The following is a 16,369-nucleotide window of genomic DNA, read 5'->3' on the forward strand; positions in this document are numbered from 1 at the left end:
GACTAGCCAAAGATAATGAACAAAACACATGCCTGTGTTTGTGCCTGAGCAGACATTCTCACTTCTCTCCGGAGACTCTTGATTGGGCACCGTCTGAGGCACCTCAGCTAGCCCCGTCCTCATCCTCACTTCGCATGGTAATGTGCAGCACTAGACTAGACTCCCTCGCACCGGGGAACGGGTATTCGACCTGGTTCCCGGTCCAAATCGGCTAACCCGCTTATGCTTCCGAATTTAGTGCGGTACAACCTTCCATGACCTCCGTGTGATCCTTGCGTATTGATTGTCAATATTGTCGCATTACAGCACTGTGGCTTGCGTCCAAAATGTGTACAGCAGTTTGCTCGTATGATCTGCCTTGTGATGTTGGCTCTCTTGATAGTCGTGATATCAGGCTCGGTTCTTTATATCATGGACTTTCATTCATGCTCAAATGTTCCTTCTTTCAATATTGCGAAAAAGTTTCATAAGTTTTACTTCCTCAACCGAGACGCCATCACCTCTGGAACTAGAAGTATCATGGAAATACGCAGGGCAAAGTACAGTCCTACCATATGGTTTAATCGACTCGTCGCGTCCTCCTTTATTGGTCTTTTCTTCAGACTAGAAGGCAGTAGTCATGTAAAGCATTCCAGTGCTCGATATTAATCTTTCAGCCAACACAATCCACGTGCGTTAGCCCGAAGAGATCACAGGGGCAACGTTTCTAAACGAACTTCGTGCTGGTGCGACGACCTTTGCGGCCATGACATATATCATTGCTGTAATGTAAGATGATGGGGAAAGTCCAGTACTTCCGCGGGTTGGCGATTGACACATTTCTCAGGCTTCTATTCTTTCACAGACGGGCGGAGCTTGCATTTATGATGCGACGAATCGAAATGACTGTGATAAAATTCTTAGTTATGCGACACGCAAAGAAGGTATACGGGTCAAATCTATATCCCAAACAAAATGACTAACTTATTGGCAGAGGTTAGAAGAGATCTCGTCATTGCCACATCAGCTGTGGCTGCAATTTCCAGCTTCATATTTGGTCTTGTCACCAATTTACCCATAACCCTTGCGTAAGGAACAACTCAACACTTACAACCTGACTATCAGATCAGTCCTAACCCTTGAATAGGCCGGGTATGGGTCTCAACGCCTATTTCGCTTTCCAAGTGGTCGGATACAACGGCTCGGGTAAAATTCCTTATCGAGTTGCTCTAACAGCAGTCTTTCTTGAAGGGCTCATTTTTGTTTTCTTCGCACTCACAGGCATCAGACAATCGCTCGTCAAACTGATCCCGTCGACGATCAAGATAGCTACAGGTGCTGGTATTGGTCTATTTCTTGCTGAGATTAGTTTGTCGTATGGCTCGGGGATTGGAGCCATTACTGGAGGTTGGAATGCGACGCCTTTGGCTATTACCGGGTGTCCCATTGAGATGATTAATCCCGATACGCAGATGTGTGATTGGGGATCATGTCAAGCCCAAAGGCAAGTAAACAGCCAGACTATGAGATCACAAACGAGGCTGACAAACGAAAATAGATTTGGACAGCCATCTTTTCTGGTGGCATATCTGTTGCCTATCTCATGGCTTTTCGCGCCAAGTATGCCTTTCTTGTTGGCACCCTCCTGGTTGTAGTTGTTTCCTGGCCGTAAGTCACAAGTCTCTCACCTCTTCAAAGCTTATTACTAACAATTGGTAGACGTGAAACCAAGATAACCTAATTTCCTTATACCCCAGAAGGAGACTCCCGTTTTGATCTCTTCTGTCAGGTTACGTCTTTTCACCGGATGAAGCACACATTCAACGCCCTAGATTGGGACGTAGTAGAACACGGCACCCAATTTGCCATTGCTCTTTTTACCTTCCTATATGTGGACATCATTGACGCTACTGCAACGCTGTACTCTATTTATTTATTTATTTACTTTGGCGTATAGCTCCTCATGGTTCTACTAGGTTTTTAATAAAGATTAATCTATCTGGACAGATTAAATTATTAATATGATTTTCAGATCTAGGTTTTCTTTCTTAAGACTAGATTTTCTAATATAGGCATTATCTATATAGCTTAAACTCTATAATATCGGTAACTTATAAAGGAAGCTTCTATTGCGCTATACAGACAGCAGTAGCTTCTTCTTCTTATAACCTTAATTAACTGACAAGTCAACTACTTGTTAAAGATATAGTTAGTTAATCCCGGCATACCTTGCTGCACATGGCTAATCACTTTCGTAGGTCTCGTACACAATGCCGAGCATTATAATCGCTAATAATAGCTTTTCGGAAAAGCTGTATACCAAGGCAATCAGGATAAACCATCAAGTATTATAAGGATGCTGGGCGAATTGAAAAGCTGCGTATAGAGGCTATCGACCTCTATATAACCAAGAAGAGGGATAACCTTAATAAGGTCACTATGAGCTGTATCTCTTGATTATGGATAGTCAAGAGGACTTAACACTGGAGCGGCTGCGAGGGCTTAAGGAGAAGCTCGCAGGAAGGTTAAATGCCAAGCCTTCTAGGGCATAAAGGGCATTGCTAGATGCACTTGACGTGCTGACAATCGCATATAACGACTGGTTCGACCAGTTAAAAGGCATGTAGTAACGGCGATCGAAGCCTTCGAGTCATAGCTAGGGGCAGGGAGCCAAACCTGTTGGAAAAAGTCATAGATGAAGAAGCCCGAAGCCAAAGGCTATCTCGGTACGAGAAGTCAAGTCATATGACCTTCAAACTCTGCTCCCGTCTTCGTGAGAGATTCGTGATGTTATCAACTGGGGAACGCTGTACTCTATGGTTCGCTTTTGTGGAGTGGTGACCGACATAGACGGAGACTCTCCTCGCTCGACACTGGCGTATTGCTACAGTGTATTGAGCATCTCCATCAGTGCTCTTCTCGTCTGTTCGCCTGTTAAAGAGTCCATCGAGAGTGGCGCTCGGATTGCTGCTAGTGATCGGATGGGGATTATAGCCATGACAACGAGGGTCTTGTTTCTTATCGCTGTCATGTTTGGACCTATCTTTGCTTCTATGCCGCCTTGGGCGACTGGACCGACACTCATTCTTTTGGTTATCCTAGACGCATGTTGGTAGTAGGTCTGTTCTAACATTGTAAATTGGCTGCTTGATGGCGCGACAAGTGACGGAGATCAATTGGCGCTATATCGGCGACACCATTCCCTCTTTCCTCGTTATCGCTTTCGTTCCTTTCTCATACAACGTCGCCTACGGGATCATTGCGTAAGTACCACATATTTCGCCCGCTTGACTGTATACGAGCCATGTACTGACATATTACTTAGCGGCATGCTTCTCTACACTACAGTCAACGTCCTAGTTGCACTAACGGTCCGCATATCGGGTGGAAGATTGGAGTCTGAGAACTACGACTTCAAAGAGTACTGGACGTGAAGAGCTCCCCGAAATAATCCATGGTATATTCGGATGTTTCGGGACTCTGGCAAACATGTTGATGAATCTTGTCCTCGGGCGTTCCAAAATGAATCAGATTGTGAGATGGTGAGGGTCAAGTCTTCGGATGAGAGGAATAGCGGACTGGAAGCCACGGTTTCTATACCACTCAGGAATTTTTCAAGGGCTTTCCGATAACTTTTCGTACTTTGTAGAATGCAGATAAGAAGACAGGTCCGCTATCGTCTCCAAGTTGGACTGTCGATAGGTATTGGCCACATTTATAATGGCTGCTAAGCCAGAAGCCCAATAGAAATAGAATATAAGTAGTAATCTAACTCCACTGTAATCTTATTTTTGAAGAATCGTAGACCAGTCATACTTCTTCGCCCACTCCTCCCATGTAGTCATGGGGCATTCAATGCCAGCCTAGTATAAAGTAAGTATAAATTAATTCTTGAATGATACCATTGCATACCTTTTCGATATCCTTGGCAGTCAGCAACTCCATGCCGCCATCATATCCCGGGTTGGAAGTGTACGAGAACATGAGTCCCGTCTCAATGCCTGCGTCCTTATCAGGTGTAGCCTCAGTCATCTCATCAGGCGTAATCTGTCGATATTTGACTGGAACATTATTGATACGCCCCCATGTTTCGATCCATTCGGGCCATGTGCAGAAAGTACCTGCAGCCATATATGCCTTGCCTGGGGGCATTTGATAGACAGCATAAGTGAAGTTGCCCATATCGTCTACCGGGTTGAAGTGGGGGACTATGGCGTCGGGGGTGGTTGTGAAGGACATCTCAAAAGACCCATCAGACAACTGCTATCCTGTCAGAAGAGGCGAACCTGGTCAGTGCTTAAAAACGTACCTTGTTCATATAAGAGTCGGGAAGAATGTTAAAGCTGGTGAAGAAGTAGCCTGTGTGAATGCATGACATCTTGGCAGCAAGTTCGGGATATTTCTCCTCGACATATGCGGGAAACACATCAGCCTTTGCATCAAAGTGATACAAATCCTTGAATTTCCCCTCACTGCACTTTTCAGCTTGACTCAGCGTTGAGACTAAGAAGCCGTTCTTGTCAAGACCCTCAGCCACAGTTGCAGCGGCATCGACGATATTCTTTCCTTGCTGAACTTCGACATTGTAGGCAAATTTGCGACACGAGATGCCTTCCTTGGCAGCCTGCAGTCGGCAATCGGGTCTAAAGAAGGGCTCCCAGTAGTTCGTCACACTGAAGATGATGTTGGCGCCCTTGAATGCTTCTTTAAGTGTCTCTATGTCATCCAAATCGACTGAAACAACTTCAGCACCAGCCGCGTTCAAATTTTTGGCCGAATCGGAGGATGGGTTTCGGGTCAAACCACGGACTTTAAAACCTGCGCGGAGGAATCGACGGGCAACTGAACCGCCTTGGTTACCAGTCGCGCCAATGACGCAAATGAGCTTTTCGTTAACCATTTTTCCTCGTCTCTGTTATAAAATAAGTATTTATCAATTTTTGAATGGAAAGAGGGGAAACCTAAGGACAGGGATAAATTATCTCGCGTAGACAGTTTTTAGCCAGGGCCCTTTTGAGATAAGTCTAGTCTAGACCACTAAGTTACTGTATGTACGTATCTTTAGCCCTCGGAAAGACTGGAACGAAGTGGCTATAATGTGGCACGACACTTAACCTTTTTTAGTATCACCTCGCAATGCTACGAATCAAGAATGGGCGTGGCTGGTCCGGTCCCAATTCTTTACTCCTCGTCTCCTTGCATACCACGTGCTGTGACTTGACTTTTTGTGTCATTTTATTCCTTCTCTTTTTTTCCCTGTCCCGCCCTTTCCTTTGACTGACGTTGGCACTGCCAGCCGGAACCACCATCTAACGTTAACTCTACTCATTTAAAATAGAGCTATCTATTAACTAGGTAGCTTGAAGGATTCGCGTCTGACTCAGATAATGGCTTCTGAGCAGGAAACTGGGTCTGCGACCTCGCCTGTAGCGTCGCAATCGCCTCCTCCACCCGTTACCAGTCTACCGGGTCGCGATAGTCCAAATCAATCTGGAGACAGGAACGAAATGAGCCAATCACCAAAGAGCCCTGCTGAGAACCAAGATCGGCAGGATGAGGACCATGCGCCTCTGCAAGTCGATGTGAGTGTTTCATCTCTCGTCCGTACTCTTCAAAATGACACGTCGTATTGAGACCGAGGTATTTAGGAGGAGGAACTGCCAGGGAATGACGCAGACTCCACATATGGGTCAGATAGAGATTCATCCTACACGGCTTCAGTCACTTCATCCATCTACGATTATCAGTACGAAAACGGACGGCGCTATCATGCATTCAGAGAAGGGCAATACGTCCTACCCAACGATGATCAGGAACAGCAGCGCTTGGATCTTCAGCATCACATCTGGCGCTTGCTTCTCGGCGGCGCCCTCCATACAGCACCTTTGCCAAAACCGGATGATCAAAGCGATTATCGCATCTTGGATCTGGGCTGTGGCACTGGAATTTGGGCCATAGAGATGGCAGACGAGTATCCCAACGCCTCAGTGGCTGGTGTCGATCTTTCCCCCATCCAGCCTGATTGGGTCCCTGGCAATTGCGTATTTCACGTCGACGACTACGAAGATGAGTGGACGTATCGTGACCACGAGCGCTTTGACTATATCCATGGTCGTGCTATCTGCGGCACGTCAGCAGACTGGCCTCTCTTCTACAGCAGAGTCATGGAGAATCTCAAGCCTGGTGGTTACGTTGAGATGCAGGAGTATGACGCTTGGATATTCAGCGACGACGATAGTTGCGATCGTGCCCCATGGACAATGGAATGGGTTTCTAAGCTAGATGAAGCGAGCAAGATGTTTGGAAAGCAGATCAACGTGGCACGATATCACAAGCAATGGATGATTGATGCAGGGTTTGAAGACGTTCAAGAACGAGTCTACCGAGTACATTATCCTTCTGTCTACTTCTATTGAAGATTTGCTAACCATAAGGACAGATACCCATTGGTCCTTGGGCAAAGGACCCGGCGTTGAAAGAACTGGGTAAATTCGAACTCACGCACATGCAGATGTCTGTTGAATCACATACACCTGCACTATTCACGCGAGTATGGAACTATTCCCAGGATCAGGTCATGGTGTTGATGGAGGGTGTAAAGAGAGAATTCCGAAGCCGAGACTTGAGATTGATCACGACCTATCGATTCCTCACAGGACGAAAACCAGTTTGAGCGTAGCATCTGGATGTTTCTTTACTCAAGTTGCACTTGGTAGCTGTAACCACTTGTTTCTTTTCGTTTTTCTCAAGATAGCCAGTTTTATTCTTTTCTTCTTGTCACTCTAGTCACCGTTGAAAGGGTTATTCGCTCGTGGCTCGTGGCTCGTGGCATAGATACATCAATATGGGCATGTTTTAATGGCACATCGGTTCAATTTGGACCTGTGGTACACAACGAGAAACCACAACGATGACGATACTCTTACGATAATTGACCCCGAGAATTGCATTTAAATAACATTCTTTCAACTATATAAAAGCAACTCCTTCTTCTACAACCCCAAATGAATGTGCCTGCTAGTCAAAATCGCCTTGGGATAGAGTTAGACTCGATGCTTAGCAAACGTTCATCTTAGCATTCCCGGTGATACCCCAATAGATATTATCAGCGCAGGGAGACTCCCGGACACTGTTGTTGTTCACCTGGGCCTTGACATAGATACCGCTAGTGTTAGGGAACTCGCTGCGGGCAGAAACGCGAACCTCTCCACCTCCGTTGATGACACCATCTCGGATAGCCAGGTTGTAACAGTTTTCGATGAGAATGGCATTGTTTCCGTTGTTTGCAAGATCGATTGTCTTGATCTCGGCGGCGCCAGACATGGACACGCAAAAGATTCCACGTCCACCGCCTCGAGAGTAGACTTTATCGACGAAAACGTTGGTGGTGGTGAAGACGTTATTGAGCTTGCCATTCTCGTTGGCGAAGCGAAGAGTTGCATAACCTGTGCCTGCACCGACGTTGTTGCCTTCGACGTAGCCAACGCGAACATTTCGTGATTCCTGGATAAGTAGTCCTGATTCACCGACGTCTCGGGCTTTAACGGAGGTGATGGTAAGACCGTCAATCTTGAACGTTTCAACAGCGTGGCTACCAGCTCCGGTTACAACAATGTTACCCATGCTGACACCATAGTTCCAGTTTGCATCGCGGTCGAATCGGATTCCAAGACCACCGCTGAGGTTCATCGTGATATCACCGAGAGCCAAGTTACGGGTACCAGAGAAGCGCATGCCAAAGTAAGGGTTGCCCGTCATCTTGAGGTAAGGAATCTTGACGTCGTTCTGGTTGATAACCTCGATGGCTCCACGACCAGCCTTATAGACGACGTTCATGGTACCGCAGACCTCGAACGTCTTCCCACTAGTGACGACAATGGTGTTTGCGCCTATGCTGCCTGATGCGCGGACCGTGACACGTTGGTTAGTGCCAATGCGGTCGAGCGCGGTTTGGATGGCGAGACGGTAGTCGGAGCCAGAGTAGACATTTGCGCCGTTGACAGTGGCGGTGAAGGAGGAGCCTGAGCCTGAGACCACACCCTGCGGTGATCCATCGCCACAAGCGGCGTTGACGGAACTGATCAGGGCAAGGCCTGCTGTGATAATCGAAGAGAGACGAAACATGTCGAAGGCTCTGTATGGAATGAGGCTGAAAGGTCTCAAACTGAGCAACATTCGCAGAACTATATCGACTCTACTTAAATATCCTCAACGACCCTGTTGCGTCGGCCAAGTCGATGCTATTCGTGCGCTTGATCAATGGACAATTGTTAAGCCGCCAACAGAAACAAGTAAAGATTTACCTTGCAAGGATGCTGTATCTTGGCATCTTGGGGTAATGTGATTGCTTGTAGTTGCATCGTCGATACCGACATGCCTATACGGGGCGATCGGAAGTCAAACCTCCGGCAAATGTGTAGTATGCATATCTGGGGTAAGGAAAAATCAGTATCCCCACCTATCATCTACCGGTAATCTGGATAGCGTGGGACATGTGTAAGCTTCTTTTTGGTGTCGGGGTTGCCTTGTGCCAGGGTCAATTTGACGATCCATCCGATATGTGGGATTAAGCATAAAATCATTACTAGGCTTGATGTTCCAATCTCGTTGCACATTAACCCGAAGTAGCGGGGCAGGGAGACTCTATACATCAAGGACAATGCGGTCCGATATTCGCCATCGATGTCATGTAGATTACGGGACTTTTGCTAGTTGCTCTTCTGTTTGCATTGTTTTGACGGATATCATAGAGCTACTGCGGCCAAGAACAATAGAGATAATATTGTGGGTATAGTTCGGTCTGCGGATGGCAATTGCCGTCAATTGCTTGTGGCTGTTTGTACTACCATGACTAGTCACGGCATGGTCGGGTCAATCTTACTTCTATTCACTTTAGCCCTCTTCTACCGTACTACTTTAGTTCGTCGGTAGTTTAAGGGATCATCGAGTGGTCATTGGGTCATTGAGACCATAAACTTCGCACGGCAATGCCGGGTTGAAAACATGAATAGGAATCGGAGCTGAAATAAGATTATTGTTTCGGAGCAAACAAAGAATTCTAGATGCTCAGGCTGTTGAACGAAAAGAATTGAGCCATCGTTAAGCTACAGTATCCGAATCATAGACATATTTAAAAGCATCATTAACATTTTATCCAAGATCAAATCGTACGGCGTACCTACAATTATACGTCAGGAATACACAACTTTGATCTTTCACCTAAATGGTGTTCTTGCCAAGTACACAACAAGGAACAATGTCGGTCTCCCCGCAGGCCAAATCAAGGCTGCCCTTGACACATCCTACTGGCATGGCTACGAAGCAGCCCGTATCACGGACGATGAATGCTACAAGAACATATGCCAAGAATTCAGCGTTGACATTGAAACTTGGACGGAAGCATTGGGACAAATGAGGAAGGAGAGCCTGAAATTAAACACAGCTTTGATCTCCTCCATCTAGGAACTCAGACAGATGCATCTCAAGACCGAGTTTTTCTGTTTGTCTAACATCCCTGCATCTGAGTCCGACGCACTCGGAGATGAAATCCAGAGCTGGGGTATCATTGACGAGTTTATCAGCTCTGCAACTATTCGTCAGAGGAAGCCAGACATGACCGCTTACGAAGAATGCTTGAAGATTGTCAAGGCTCCTGCATCCTCTTGCATCTTTGCCGATGACAAGGCTGAGAATGTTGTTGCTGCTCAAGCCCTTGGTTTCAAGGGCATCTTGTTCAGTGATACTGATACTCTCGTCAGGGATCTTCACAACCTCGTTGGGGATCCTGTTGCACGCGCAAAAGTATTTCTTGAAGACGGAGTAAAGAGCCTCTTCTGCCCAATGAGCGCCGGCCATGTGCTGCTGGATAATTACTCTCAACTAATCATTCTTCAAAACACTGGAGTCCGGTAAGTCTGTCAGAAATGTTGCTTATTAGGCAGTTGACTGATGACTTTAGGGATCTGCTCGTGCCAGAGAGCAAGGGGGACGCTTGGAACTATTTTCAGCATGGATCGTCAGTACTGACGAACACAGTCAACCCCGATGACTCTGACACTACATCTCTGGCAATCGCAGTCTTGGACAATGCTCCAACGGCTGCGAAGCTCGAGACCAGAGATGAGATACTCTCAAACTTGAACTCGGACGGTTTGCCTCTCGTAAGTCTCTTATAAAAATTCATGTACTGGTTCTGATCTTCCGCCAGTGTTGGTTTAGCAAAAGCCGTCCTCAATTTTGCCACTGCATCTGCGCCAGCGTTTTCCGCTTCTTCGTCATCAACGACTGGGGTGAAGAGCTTCCCAGGGTTGATGATTTTGTCTGCCGTCTACTGGAAACCCGAGCCTACCTCCACGGAAGTCACTACTATAAAAACCCTGATTGGTTCCTCTATATACTCTGTGACCTCTGCGAGAGGCGTCCTTCGGACTCACAGCTTCAGCGTATGAGAGAGTTGCTCGTTGGGTGTGTTCGCGAACGTGGGGTGTGATGACAATATCTTTAGTGCTGTCATGAGATTGCTGAATGCGCAACATCTTGGTTTTCAGAATGTGAGAGATTTGAAGATCGTGCTTGGTGGGCAGCAAGTTGACGGCGGATGGGAGTTGGCATGGCCATGGGAGTATGGTGCTGAGCCGCATCACATTGGAAGTCGGGGAGTTTTGACAGCCATGGCTCTGAACGCGATTCAGCGGGTGGATTTGTTTTCCAAGGAGACTGTTATCCCATAGAGTCGGCCAAGTCTTCTGTAGTAGTGTTGTTCGGCGTTCTCTCCGACAATCATGAATTGAATCAGCTTGGCTCACAAGTGGAACTCTCGGTTGTTTTCGAGCCGAGCTAAATTGAGGGGTGAAAGTGTTGTCTCTAAATGCAACCTGCGCGATTAATATTATGAGAAACAAGGAGATATTATACATCTTCTTTGTGCGAATTCATCATGTTTGAAGAAAAGATCGTCGATTTCAAGCCCTCGATTAGATCAATCCCCCTCGTTGGTGCAACAATCGTGGTTGACCAATCAGACTTCCCAGGCATCATCCGCGCCGCAAAGGACCTGGCAGAAGACTTTGGTCGTGTAACGAAAGGACATCACAGTCCTGTGCTTCTGTTAAAGTCAGAGGAAGATTATGTACAGATCAATACAAAGACGGCTATCTTTGTCGGCAGTATCGGCTCAAGTCCGGTTATCAAGAGGCTGGTAGAGAATAGCAAATTGGACGCAAACGCGATCGATGGCAAATGGGAATCCTTCACAACGGGTATCCTCGATGAGCAGTTTGGAGTATGTGAGAAAGCTCTGCTCATCGCTGGAAGCGATAAACGAGGTGCTATTTTTGGTATATACACACTCTCAGAACAGATTGGCGTCTCTCCGTAAGCCCTTGGGTACACGATCGAGGTGGATGATGGCTAACTCGGGGCAGATGGTATTGGTGGGCTGATGTGCCACCTAAACATCATACCGGAATCTATGCTATCGAGAAACAAACTGTTCATGGCGAGCCGTCTGTCCGTCACCGAGGCATCTTCCTCAATGACGAGGCCCCGGCCTTGACTGGCTGGGTCAGGGAAACGTTTGGAGGATACAATTCTAAATTTTACGCAACTGTATTTGAACTCCTTCTCAGACTCAAGGTCTGTTCTTATCACTGCTTCCTATTACGCAATGTGATACTGACGTTATAGGCCAACTTCTTATGGCCAGCGATGTGGCCAGGTTATCCCAATCCAGGAGCATCCTTCTTCACTGATGACCCCTTAAACCAAAAGCTCGCAGACGAATATGGAATCGTAATATCGACATCGCATCACGAACCTATGCAACGCTTGTCAAACGAGTGGTTTGCAGATAATCCAGATGGAAGTTGGAACTGGTTGACCAACAAGCAGAAGATCACCGAGTTCTTCGAGCATGGTGCGAGCAGGGCCAAAGACTGTGATTCGTACTTCACTTTGGGGATCAGAGGAGAATATGATAAAAAGATGTTGGCAGAAGATCCTGCTTCTGTAGTTCAGGATGCTATTGAGACCCAGAGGGAGGTTATTAAGAAGGTCTATGGAAGTGAAGACGCCGTGTCTCGTTCGTATTGTTCCCCAAATTCTGCGCTGTTGCTAACTCTTTGGTAGAGCTGTTTGCTATATACAAGGAAGTGCAGACCATGTTTGAAACCGGGCGTCTAAACGTTCCAGAAGATGTCACGCTTCTGTTTCAGGATGACAATTTTGGTACAATCCGTCGTCTTCCGACAACTGAAGAATCAAAGAGGAAAGGTGGAGCAGGTGTAAGTCGACACTCGAGTAGAAAGCGGTCTTAGCTGACATAGGCCAGGTTTACTACCATCTACAATACGTTGGAGATCCTCGCAGTTACAAGTGGATTAACACAAACTCTCTTGTGGGTGTATATTTATCTCTTCATGTCAAATTTGTTACTGACAAGGTATCAAGGGCAAATTATGGCATCAGCTTCAGCAAGCATATCACCACAACGCCAGACAGATCTGGGTGTTCAATGTAGGCGACCTCAAACCTCAGGAACTCCCTATTTCTTTTGCTCTTGCTTTGGCATGGGATGTCAACAGCATTAAGCACAACACTCTTCCCGACTTCTTCCGTCGTGCAGCCGAGCGGGAGTTTGGAGCTGATCTCGCAGACGAGATCGGTTCGGTTTGGCATCAACACGACCGGCTACTATCGTTAAGAAAACACGAACACATCGAACCAGAAACGTTTTCAATCCTGCACTACAAGGAAGCTGATTCTATCTTCAATCGGTGGAAGGTTCTTCTTGACCGTGCGGAAACATTGCACGATCGGGTTTCTGAAGAACAGAAGGCTGCATCCTTCCAGCTCATTCTTCATCCAACCAAGGCTTCGTATATCTACACTGGGTTACGTGTCAACCAAGCGCGCAACAAGCTCTTTGCTCGTCAGAGACGCAACTCCGCCAACAAGGTTGCCCAAGAGGTTTTGGATCTCTTCGACGCAGATTTTGATCTGTCGGAACAATTCCATAGTTTGCTTTATGGGAAATGGAATCATATCCTTATGCAACCACATTACGGATATGAAGATACTTGGCATGCACCATCACGAGACATGATCAGCGGGCTATCGTTTGTCCAGCGACGCCAGAACTCGAACCCCATTGTCGGACAGATGGGAGTTGCGGTTGAAGGTCACGAAGGCGTGCGAGTCGGACGTATCAATGAGGAGTCAGAGCGAACACATCCAAGCAGGCGAGATCTTGTTCCTGGTCTGACTCTGGGTCCCATGAGTCGATATGGACCTGATTTCAGGTGGTTTGATGTCTTTACTCGCGGAGTGCCGACTATCAACTGGTCAACTTCGGCTCTATATCCCTGGATCATTCTATCACAGACTGAGGGGGCATTGGTTCCTGGCCAAGATGATGTGCGAGTTCAGATTTCTATTGATTGGTCGCAAGTACCTGAAGATTTCCAAGAGGATATTCTTATCGATGTGCGGTCGCGTGAAGGAGACTTTGAGCAAGTTCATCTACCCATTGATGGTCGACAAGTCCCAGATTCATTCCGTGGCTTTGTGGAACAGGACTGCTATATCTCGATACCCGCGACCGATTGCAACATAGACAAGCCATATCTAATGCTTCCTGATACAGGCAGACTCGAGACCGGAAGTGTTACTCTCGCTCCCGGAACAAGGACCGAAGGCGCGATTCCTTACCTAGGATACCCGCTCTTCACATTCAGCGAAACTGTCAAGACGGAACTAGTCCTTTACTTTGGCACAACTCTTGACTTGTCATCCGAGGATATCCTGACCTATAACGTACAGATCGATGAAGGCCAGAGTCAGACGTACACTTTGCAGCGGAGGACTCCCGAGAGCGAGAAGAACGCCGCAGATAAGGGATGGGCGTCGGCCGACGGGTGGTTCTTTGCTGCGTCGGACAATGTATGGGTACGGCGGCATGAGCTGGGAATGTTGAAGACTGGCGTGCATAATCTCAAGCTCCGATTAAATCACGCCAACATCTTGCTGGAAAAGGTTGTTGTCGACTTTGGCGGAGTTCAAGTGAGTTACTTGGGTCCTCCTGGAAGCACCAGGGCTTGAGGAAATTAACAAACAGCCTTGCATATACAGACGAGGGAATTATTGGATGTGATCAGTCCATGATAATATATATTGGATCTAAGAAAGACTTTTTATGCAATGAATGGAAATACTATCAAGTTGACAAGCGCTAACAGTATATGGTAAATTAAATTTATACATCGAAAACCCGCTACAACGCTTAGCAAGTAAGGCTGAACTTGAGCTTGCGGTCCTGGTTGGCAATACCGAAGTACTTCTCAACCTCGGTGCTGTGCGCAGGTGTATCGAAAGCAGTGAACCAGAAACCACTGGCCTCCTTCTGCTGCCAGAGCCAGCAACCGACATTGTTGTAGAACTGCTGGAGACTGGCGGTCGTGGCAGCAGCCTTCTGGTAGTTGGGTCCCTTTGTAGGCCAGCCGGTCTCGCCAACCCAGACAGCAGCCTTGGAGTTGACAGCCTTGACGTGCTTCTGGACGTTCCAGAAGGAGTTCTGGAAGGTCTTGAGGCGGAGAGCATCCTTGATGGGAACACCCTGCCAGTAGGGGAAACCGTTTGTAATGGCGATATCGCAGGCCTTGGTGACGACGTCGTTGCGGCCGTCGACCCAAGCGGTCCAGGTGTCGGTATGTCCGACCTTGAGGTTCTTGTTGTATTGGTGGACCATGCCTCGGACGTCGTAGATCTGCTGTGCGAGCTTCTGGGGGGAGATGTCCTCACGGTAGAGGTCCTCGGATCCGACACTGATGGCGGCGATCCAGCCGGTGCCGTGCTGCTTGATAGCCTTGAGGAGGGCGGCCTTGTCGCGGCCGAAGTGAGCATCATCGGTGGCCCAGACGCCAACAAGGATCTTCATGCCAGTGGCCTTGGCAGCGGGGACAGCCTTGACAAGTGCTAAGAACAATGTAAGTAAGAAGAGCTTGTTGTTGATCAAAAAGCGAAACACTTACTGTTACAGTCAGAGGCAGAGTACAGACGAACAGCGTTGAAACCCTTGTTCCAGCTCTTGATGGCCTGGAAATCCTTCTTCCAGTCGGCCTCCCACTTACAGGCACCATCAGCCCTGTTGGCGCCAATGCTGAAACCCTTGTAGGTACCAGCCAGAGCCTCGCCACTCATCATGAGGGCCACCGCAAGGGTGCTAAGAGTGCTGAAGAACTTCATAGTGAATTAAAGATAGTAGATAAAAAAAGATAACTGATTAATAAGCGAGCGACAGTTAAAGAGCCAAGAGGACAAAAAGACAAGAAAGATGGGATGGAAAGTTGGTTTTATTATGGGATGATGGAAATTATGCCCCCTTTTTCTTGATGCTTTTTGCCCCTTTGGGCTCGTATTTACCCTGGCGCGTGAGTTGTTCTAGACCATTTTGGCCTGTGCGATGCTATTTTTATGCTTGGCCTGGTCATAGAATGGCGCTAGAAAGCACCATCTTACGCGGAAGGTCGGCTTCGCGAGAATGGATTCAATCTACGGGCAATTAAAGCAGATTGGTTTTCATGCTTCATCCATCTTTGATATTTTGGAGTAATTCGAGATGCGTTATCATGGATTAAGTCGCCTGACCTGATATCTGCTTTCTGCTGTTTTGCTACAGTCAAGATGGGCTGGCCAACCACCGACCACTGACCACGTCCCAGATAATAATGGAACCGGGCTAAGGTGATCTTCGTTGGTAATCGATTGTCCACGCGATGCTGTCCGATTATTGGTCGGAAGTCTCGGGTCCCCCGATTTCCATGCTTGCCAAGTTTTACAATTCTCCACGGCCTACCTTGACTTACCCTGTTGCACTCACCAACTTCATCAATTACAACTTCAACATGGATAAACCTAATCATACGAAAGCTCATTACTAAAGCATGAAGACAAAATAATTGTATGTCATTTCGATACTATTTTAGAGTAATGGGGATATGTTTACAGTTCAAAAGTATGGTTAAATTCAACTTTCTATCCTAGCAGCATTACCGTAACAATGTGTCAAGTAGGAGTAGGCTTAACATCCAGGCAAGCCACGATAAGATAAGATTAGACAGCACAATTCGAACTATGTGGATAGATTAGATTAGATATACCTATCGATAAGTGCGTCATATAAGGAGGGTCTGTCATTCTAAACATGACCTGGAAATTCAGTCTTCAATTCAGTCTGCATAGTGTATAACCCACTCAATTGTTCCTTTACATGAAAAAAATCTCATTAATTCTTTCAAACGTATTGAATTGGCTGTGCCTGTTAAAACTGGCGGCGAGGCTAAGTGTGAAAACTCGGGCTATTCAAGACCGAACGTGGAAGCCGAGGTCCAGTTTC

General features: G+C 47.1%; 7 protein-coding genes across 7 annotated transcripts; 4 read left to right on the plus strand and 3 right to left on the minus strand.

The window, feature by feature from the left end:
* Positions 1–519: 519 nt before the first annotated feature.
* EDB82DRAFT_555752 (permease) lies at positions 520–3,413 on the plus strand (the record flags this gene model as incomplete). Its single annotated transcript, XM_025735057.2, has 11 exons — positions 520–621; positions 680–763; positions 827–923; positions 974–1,067; positions 1,127–1,487; positions 1,538–1,647; positions 1,699–1,700; positions 1,737–1,870; positions 2,760–3,087; positions 3,143–3,242; positions 3,305–3,413. 11 exons carry the CDS (start codon positions 520–522, stop codon positions 3,411–3,413), a joined length of 1,521 nt encoding a protein of 506 aa, XP_025585801.2.
* Positions 3,414–3,764: 351 nt separating this feature from the next.
* EDB82DRAFT_475277 (uncharacterized protein) lies at positions 3,765–4,879 on the minus strand (the record flags this gene model as incomplete). Its single annotated transcript, XM_025735059.1, has 3 exons — positions 3,765–3,842; positions 3,892–4,239; positions 4,289–4,879. 3 exons carry the CDS (start codon positions 4,877–4,879, stop codon positions 3,765–3,767), a joined length of 1,017 nt encoding a protein of 338 aa, XP_025585803.1.
* Positions 4,880–5,144: 265 nt separating this feature from the next.
* Positions 5,145–6,944, plus strand: EDB82DRAFT_499354 (putative methyltransferase). Its single transcript, XM_025735060.2, has 3 exons — positions 5,145–5,561; positions 5,628–6,365; positions 6,419–6,944. The coding sequence occupies exons 1-3, from the start codon at positions 5,367–5,369 to the stop codon at positions 6,650–6,652; spliced, it is 1,167 nt and encodes a 388-aa protein (XP_025585804.2). The 5' UTR covers positions 5,145–5,366; the 3' UTR covers positions 6,653–6,944.
* EDB82DRAFT_499357 (uncharacterized protein) lies at positions 6,945–8,229 on the minus strand. The gene has a single exon (XM_025735061.2). The coding sequence runs from the start codon at positions 8,152–8,154 to the stop codon at positions 7,036–7,038; it is 1,119 nt and encodes a 372-aa protein (XP_025585805.2). The 5' UTR covers positions 8,155–8,229; the 3' UTR covers positions 6,945–7,035.
* A 1,224-nt stretch (positions 8,230–9,453) lies between these two features.
* EDB82DRAFT_475280 (uncharacterized protein) lies at positions 9,454–10,709 on the plus strand (the record flags this gene model as incomplete). Its single annotated transcript, XM_025735062.1, has 4 exons — positions 9,454–9,887; positions 9,938–10,139; positions 10,187–10,443; positions 10,484–10,709. 4 exons carry the CDS (start codon positions 9,454–9,456, stop codon positions 10,707–10,709), a joined length of 1,119 nt encoding a protein of 372 aa, XP_025585806.1.
* A 103-nt stretch (positions 10,710–10,812) lies between these two features.
* EDB82DRAFT_173047 (uncharacterized protein) lies at positions 10,813–14,115 on the plus strand. The gene is made up of 6 exons (XM_025735063.2): positions 10,813–11,352; positions 11,403–11,613; positions 11,665–12,058; positions 12,106–12,260; positions 12,308–12,373; positions 12,427–14,115. The coding sequence occupies exons 1-6, from the start codon at positions 10,916–10,918 to the stop codon at positions 14,074–14,076; spliced, it is 2,913 nt and encodes a 970-aa protein (XP_025585807.1). The 5' UTR covers positions 10,813–10,915; the 3' UTR covers positions 14,077–14,115.
* Positions 14,116–14,130: 15 nt separating this feature from the next.
* Positions 14,131–15,525, minus strand: EDB82DRAFT_575076 (glucosidase). Its single transcript, XM_025735064.2, has 2 exons — positions 15,006–15,525; positions 14,131–14,949 (listed from the first exon to the last, which is right to left on the minus strand). The coding sequence occupies exons 1-2, from the start codon at positions 15,217–15,219 to the stop codon at positions 14,258–14,260; spliced, it is 906 nt and encodes a 301-aa protein (XP_025585808.1). The 5' UTR covers positions 15,220–15,525; the 3' UTR covers positions 14,131–14,257.
* Positions 15,526–16,369: the final 844 nt, after the last annotated feature.

Source organism: Fusarium venenatum (assembly GCF_020744135.1).
Source record: "Fusarium venenatum strain MPI-CAGE-CH-0201 chromosome Unknown EDB82scaffold_2, whole genome shotgun sequence".
NCBI lineage: Eukaryota > Fungi > Ascomycota > Sordariomycetes > Hypocreales > Nectriaceae > Fusarium > Fusarium venenatum.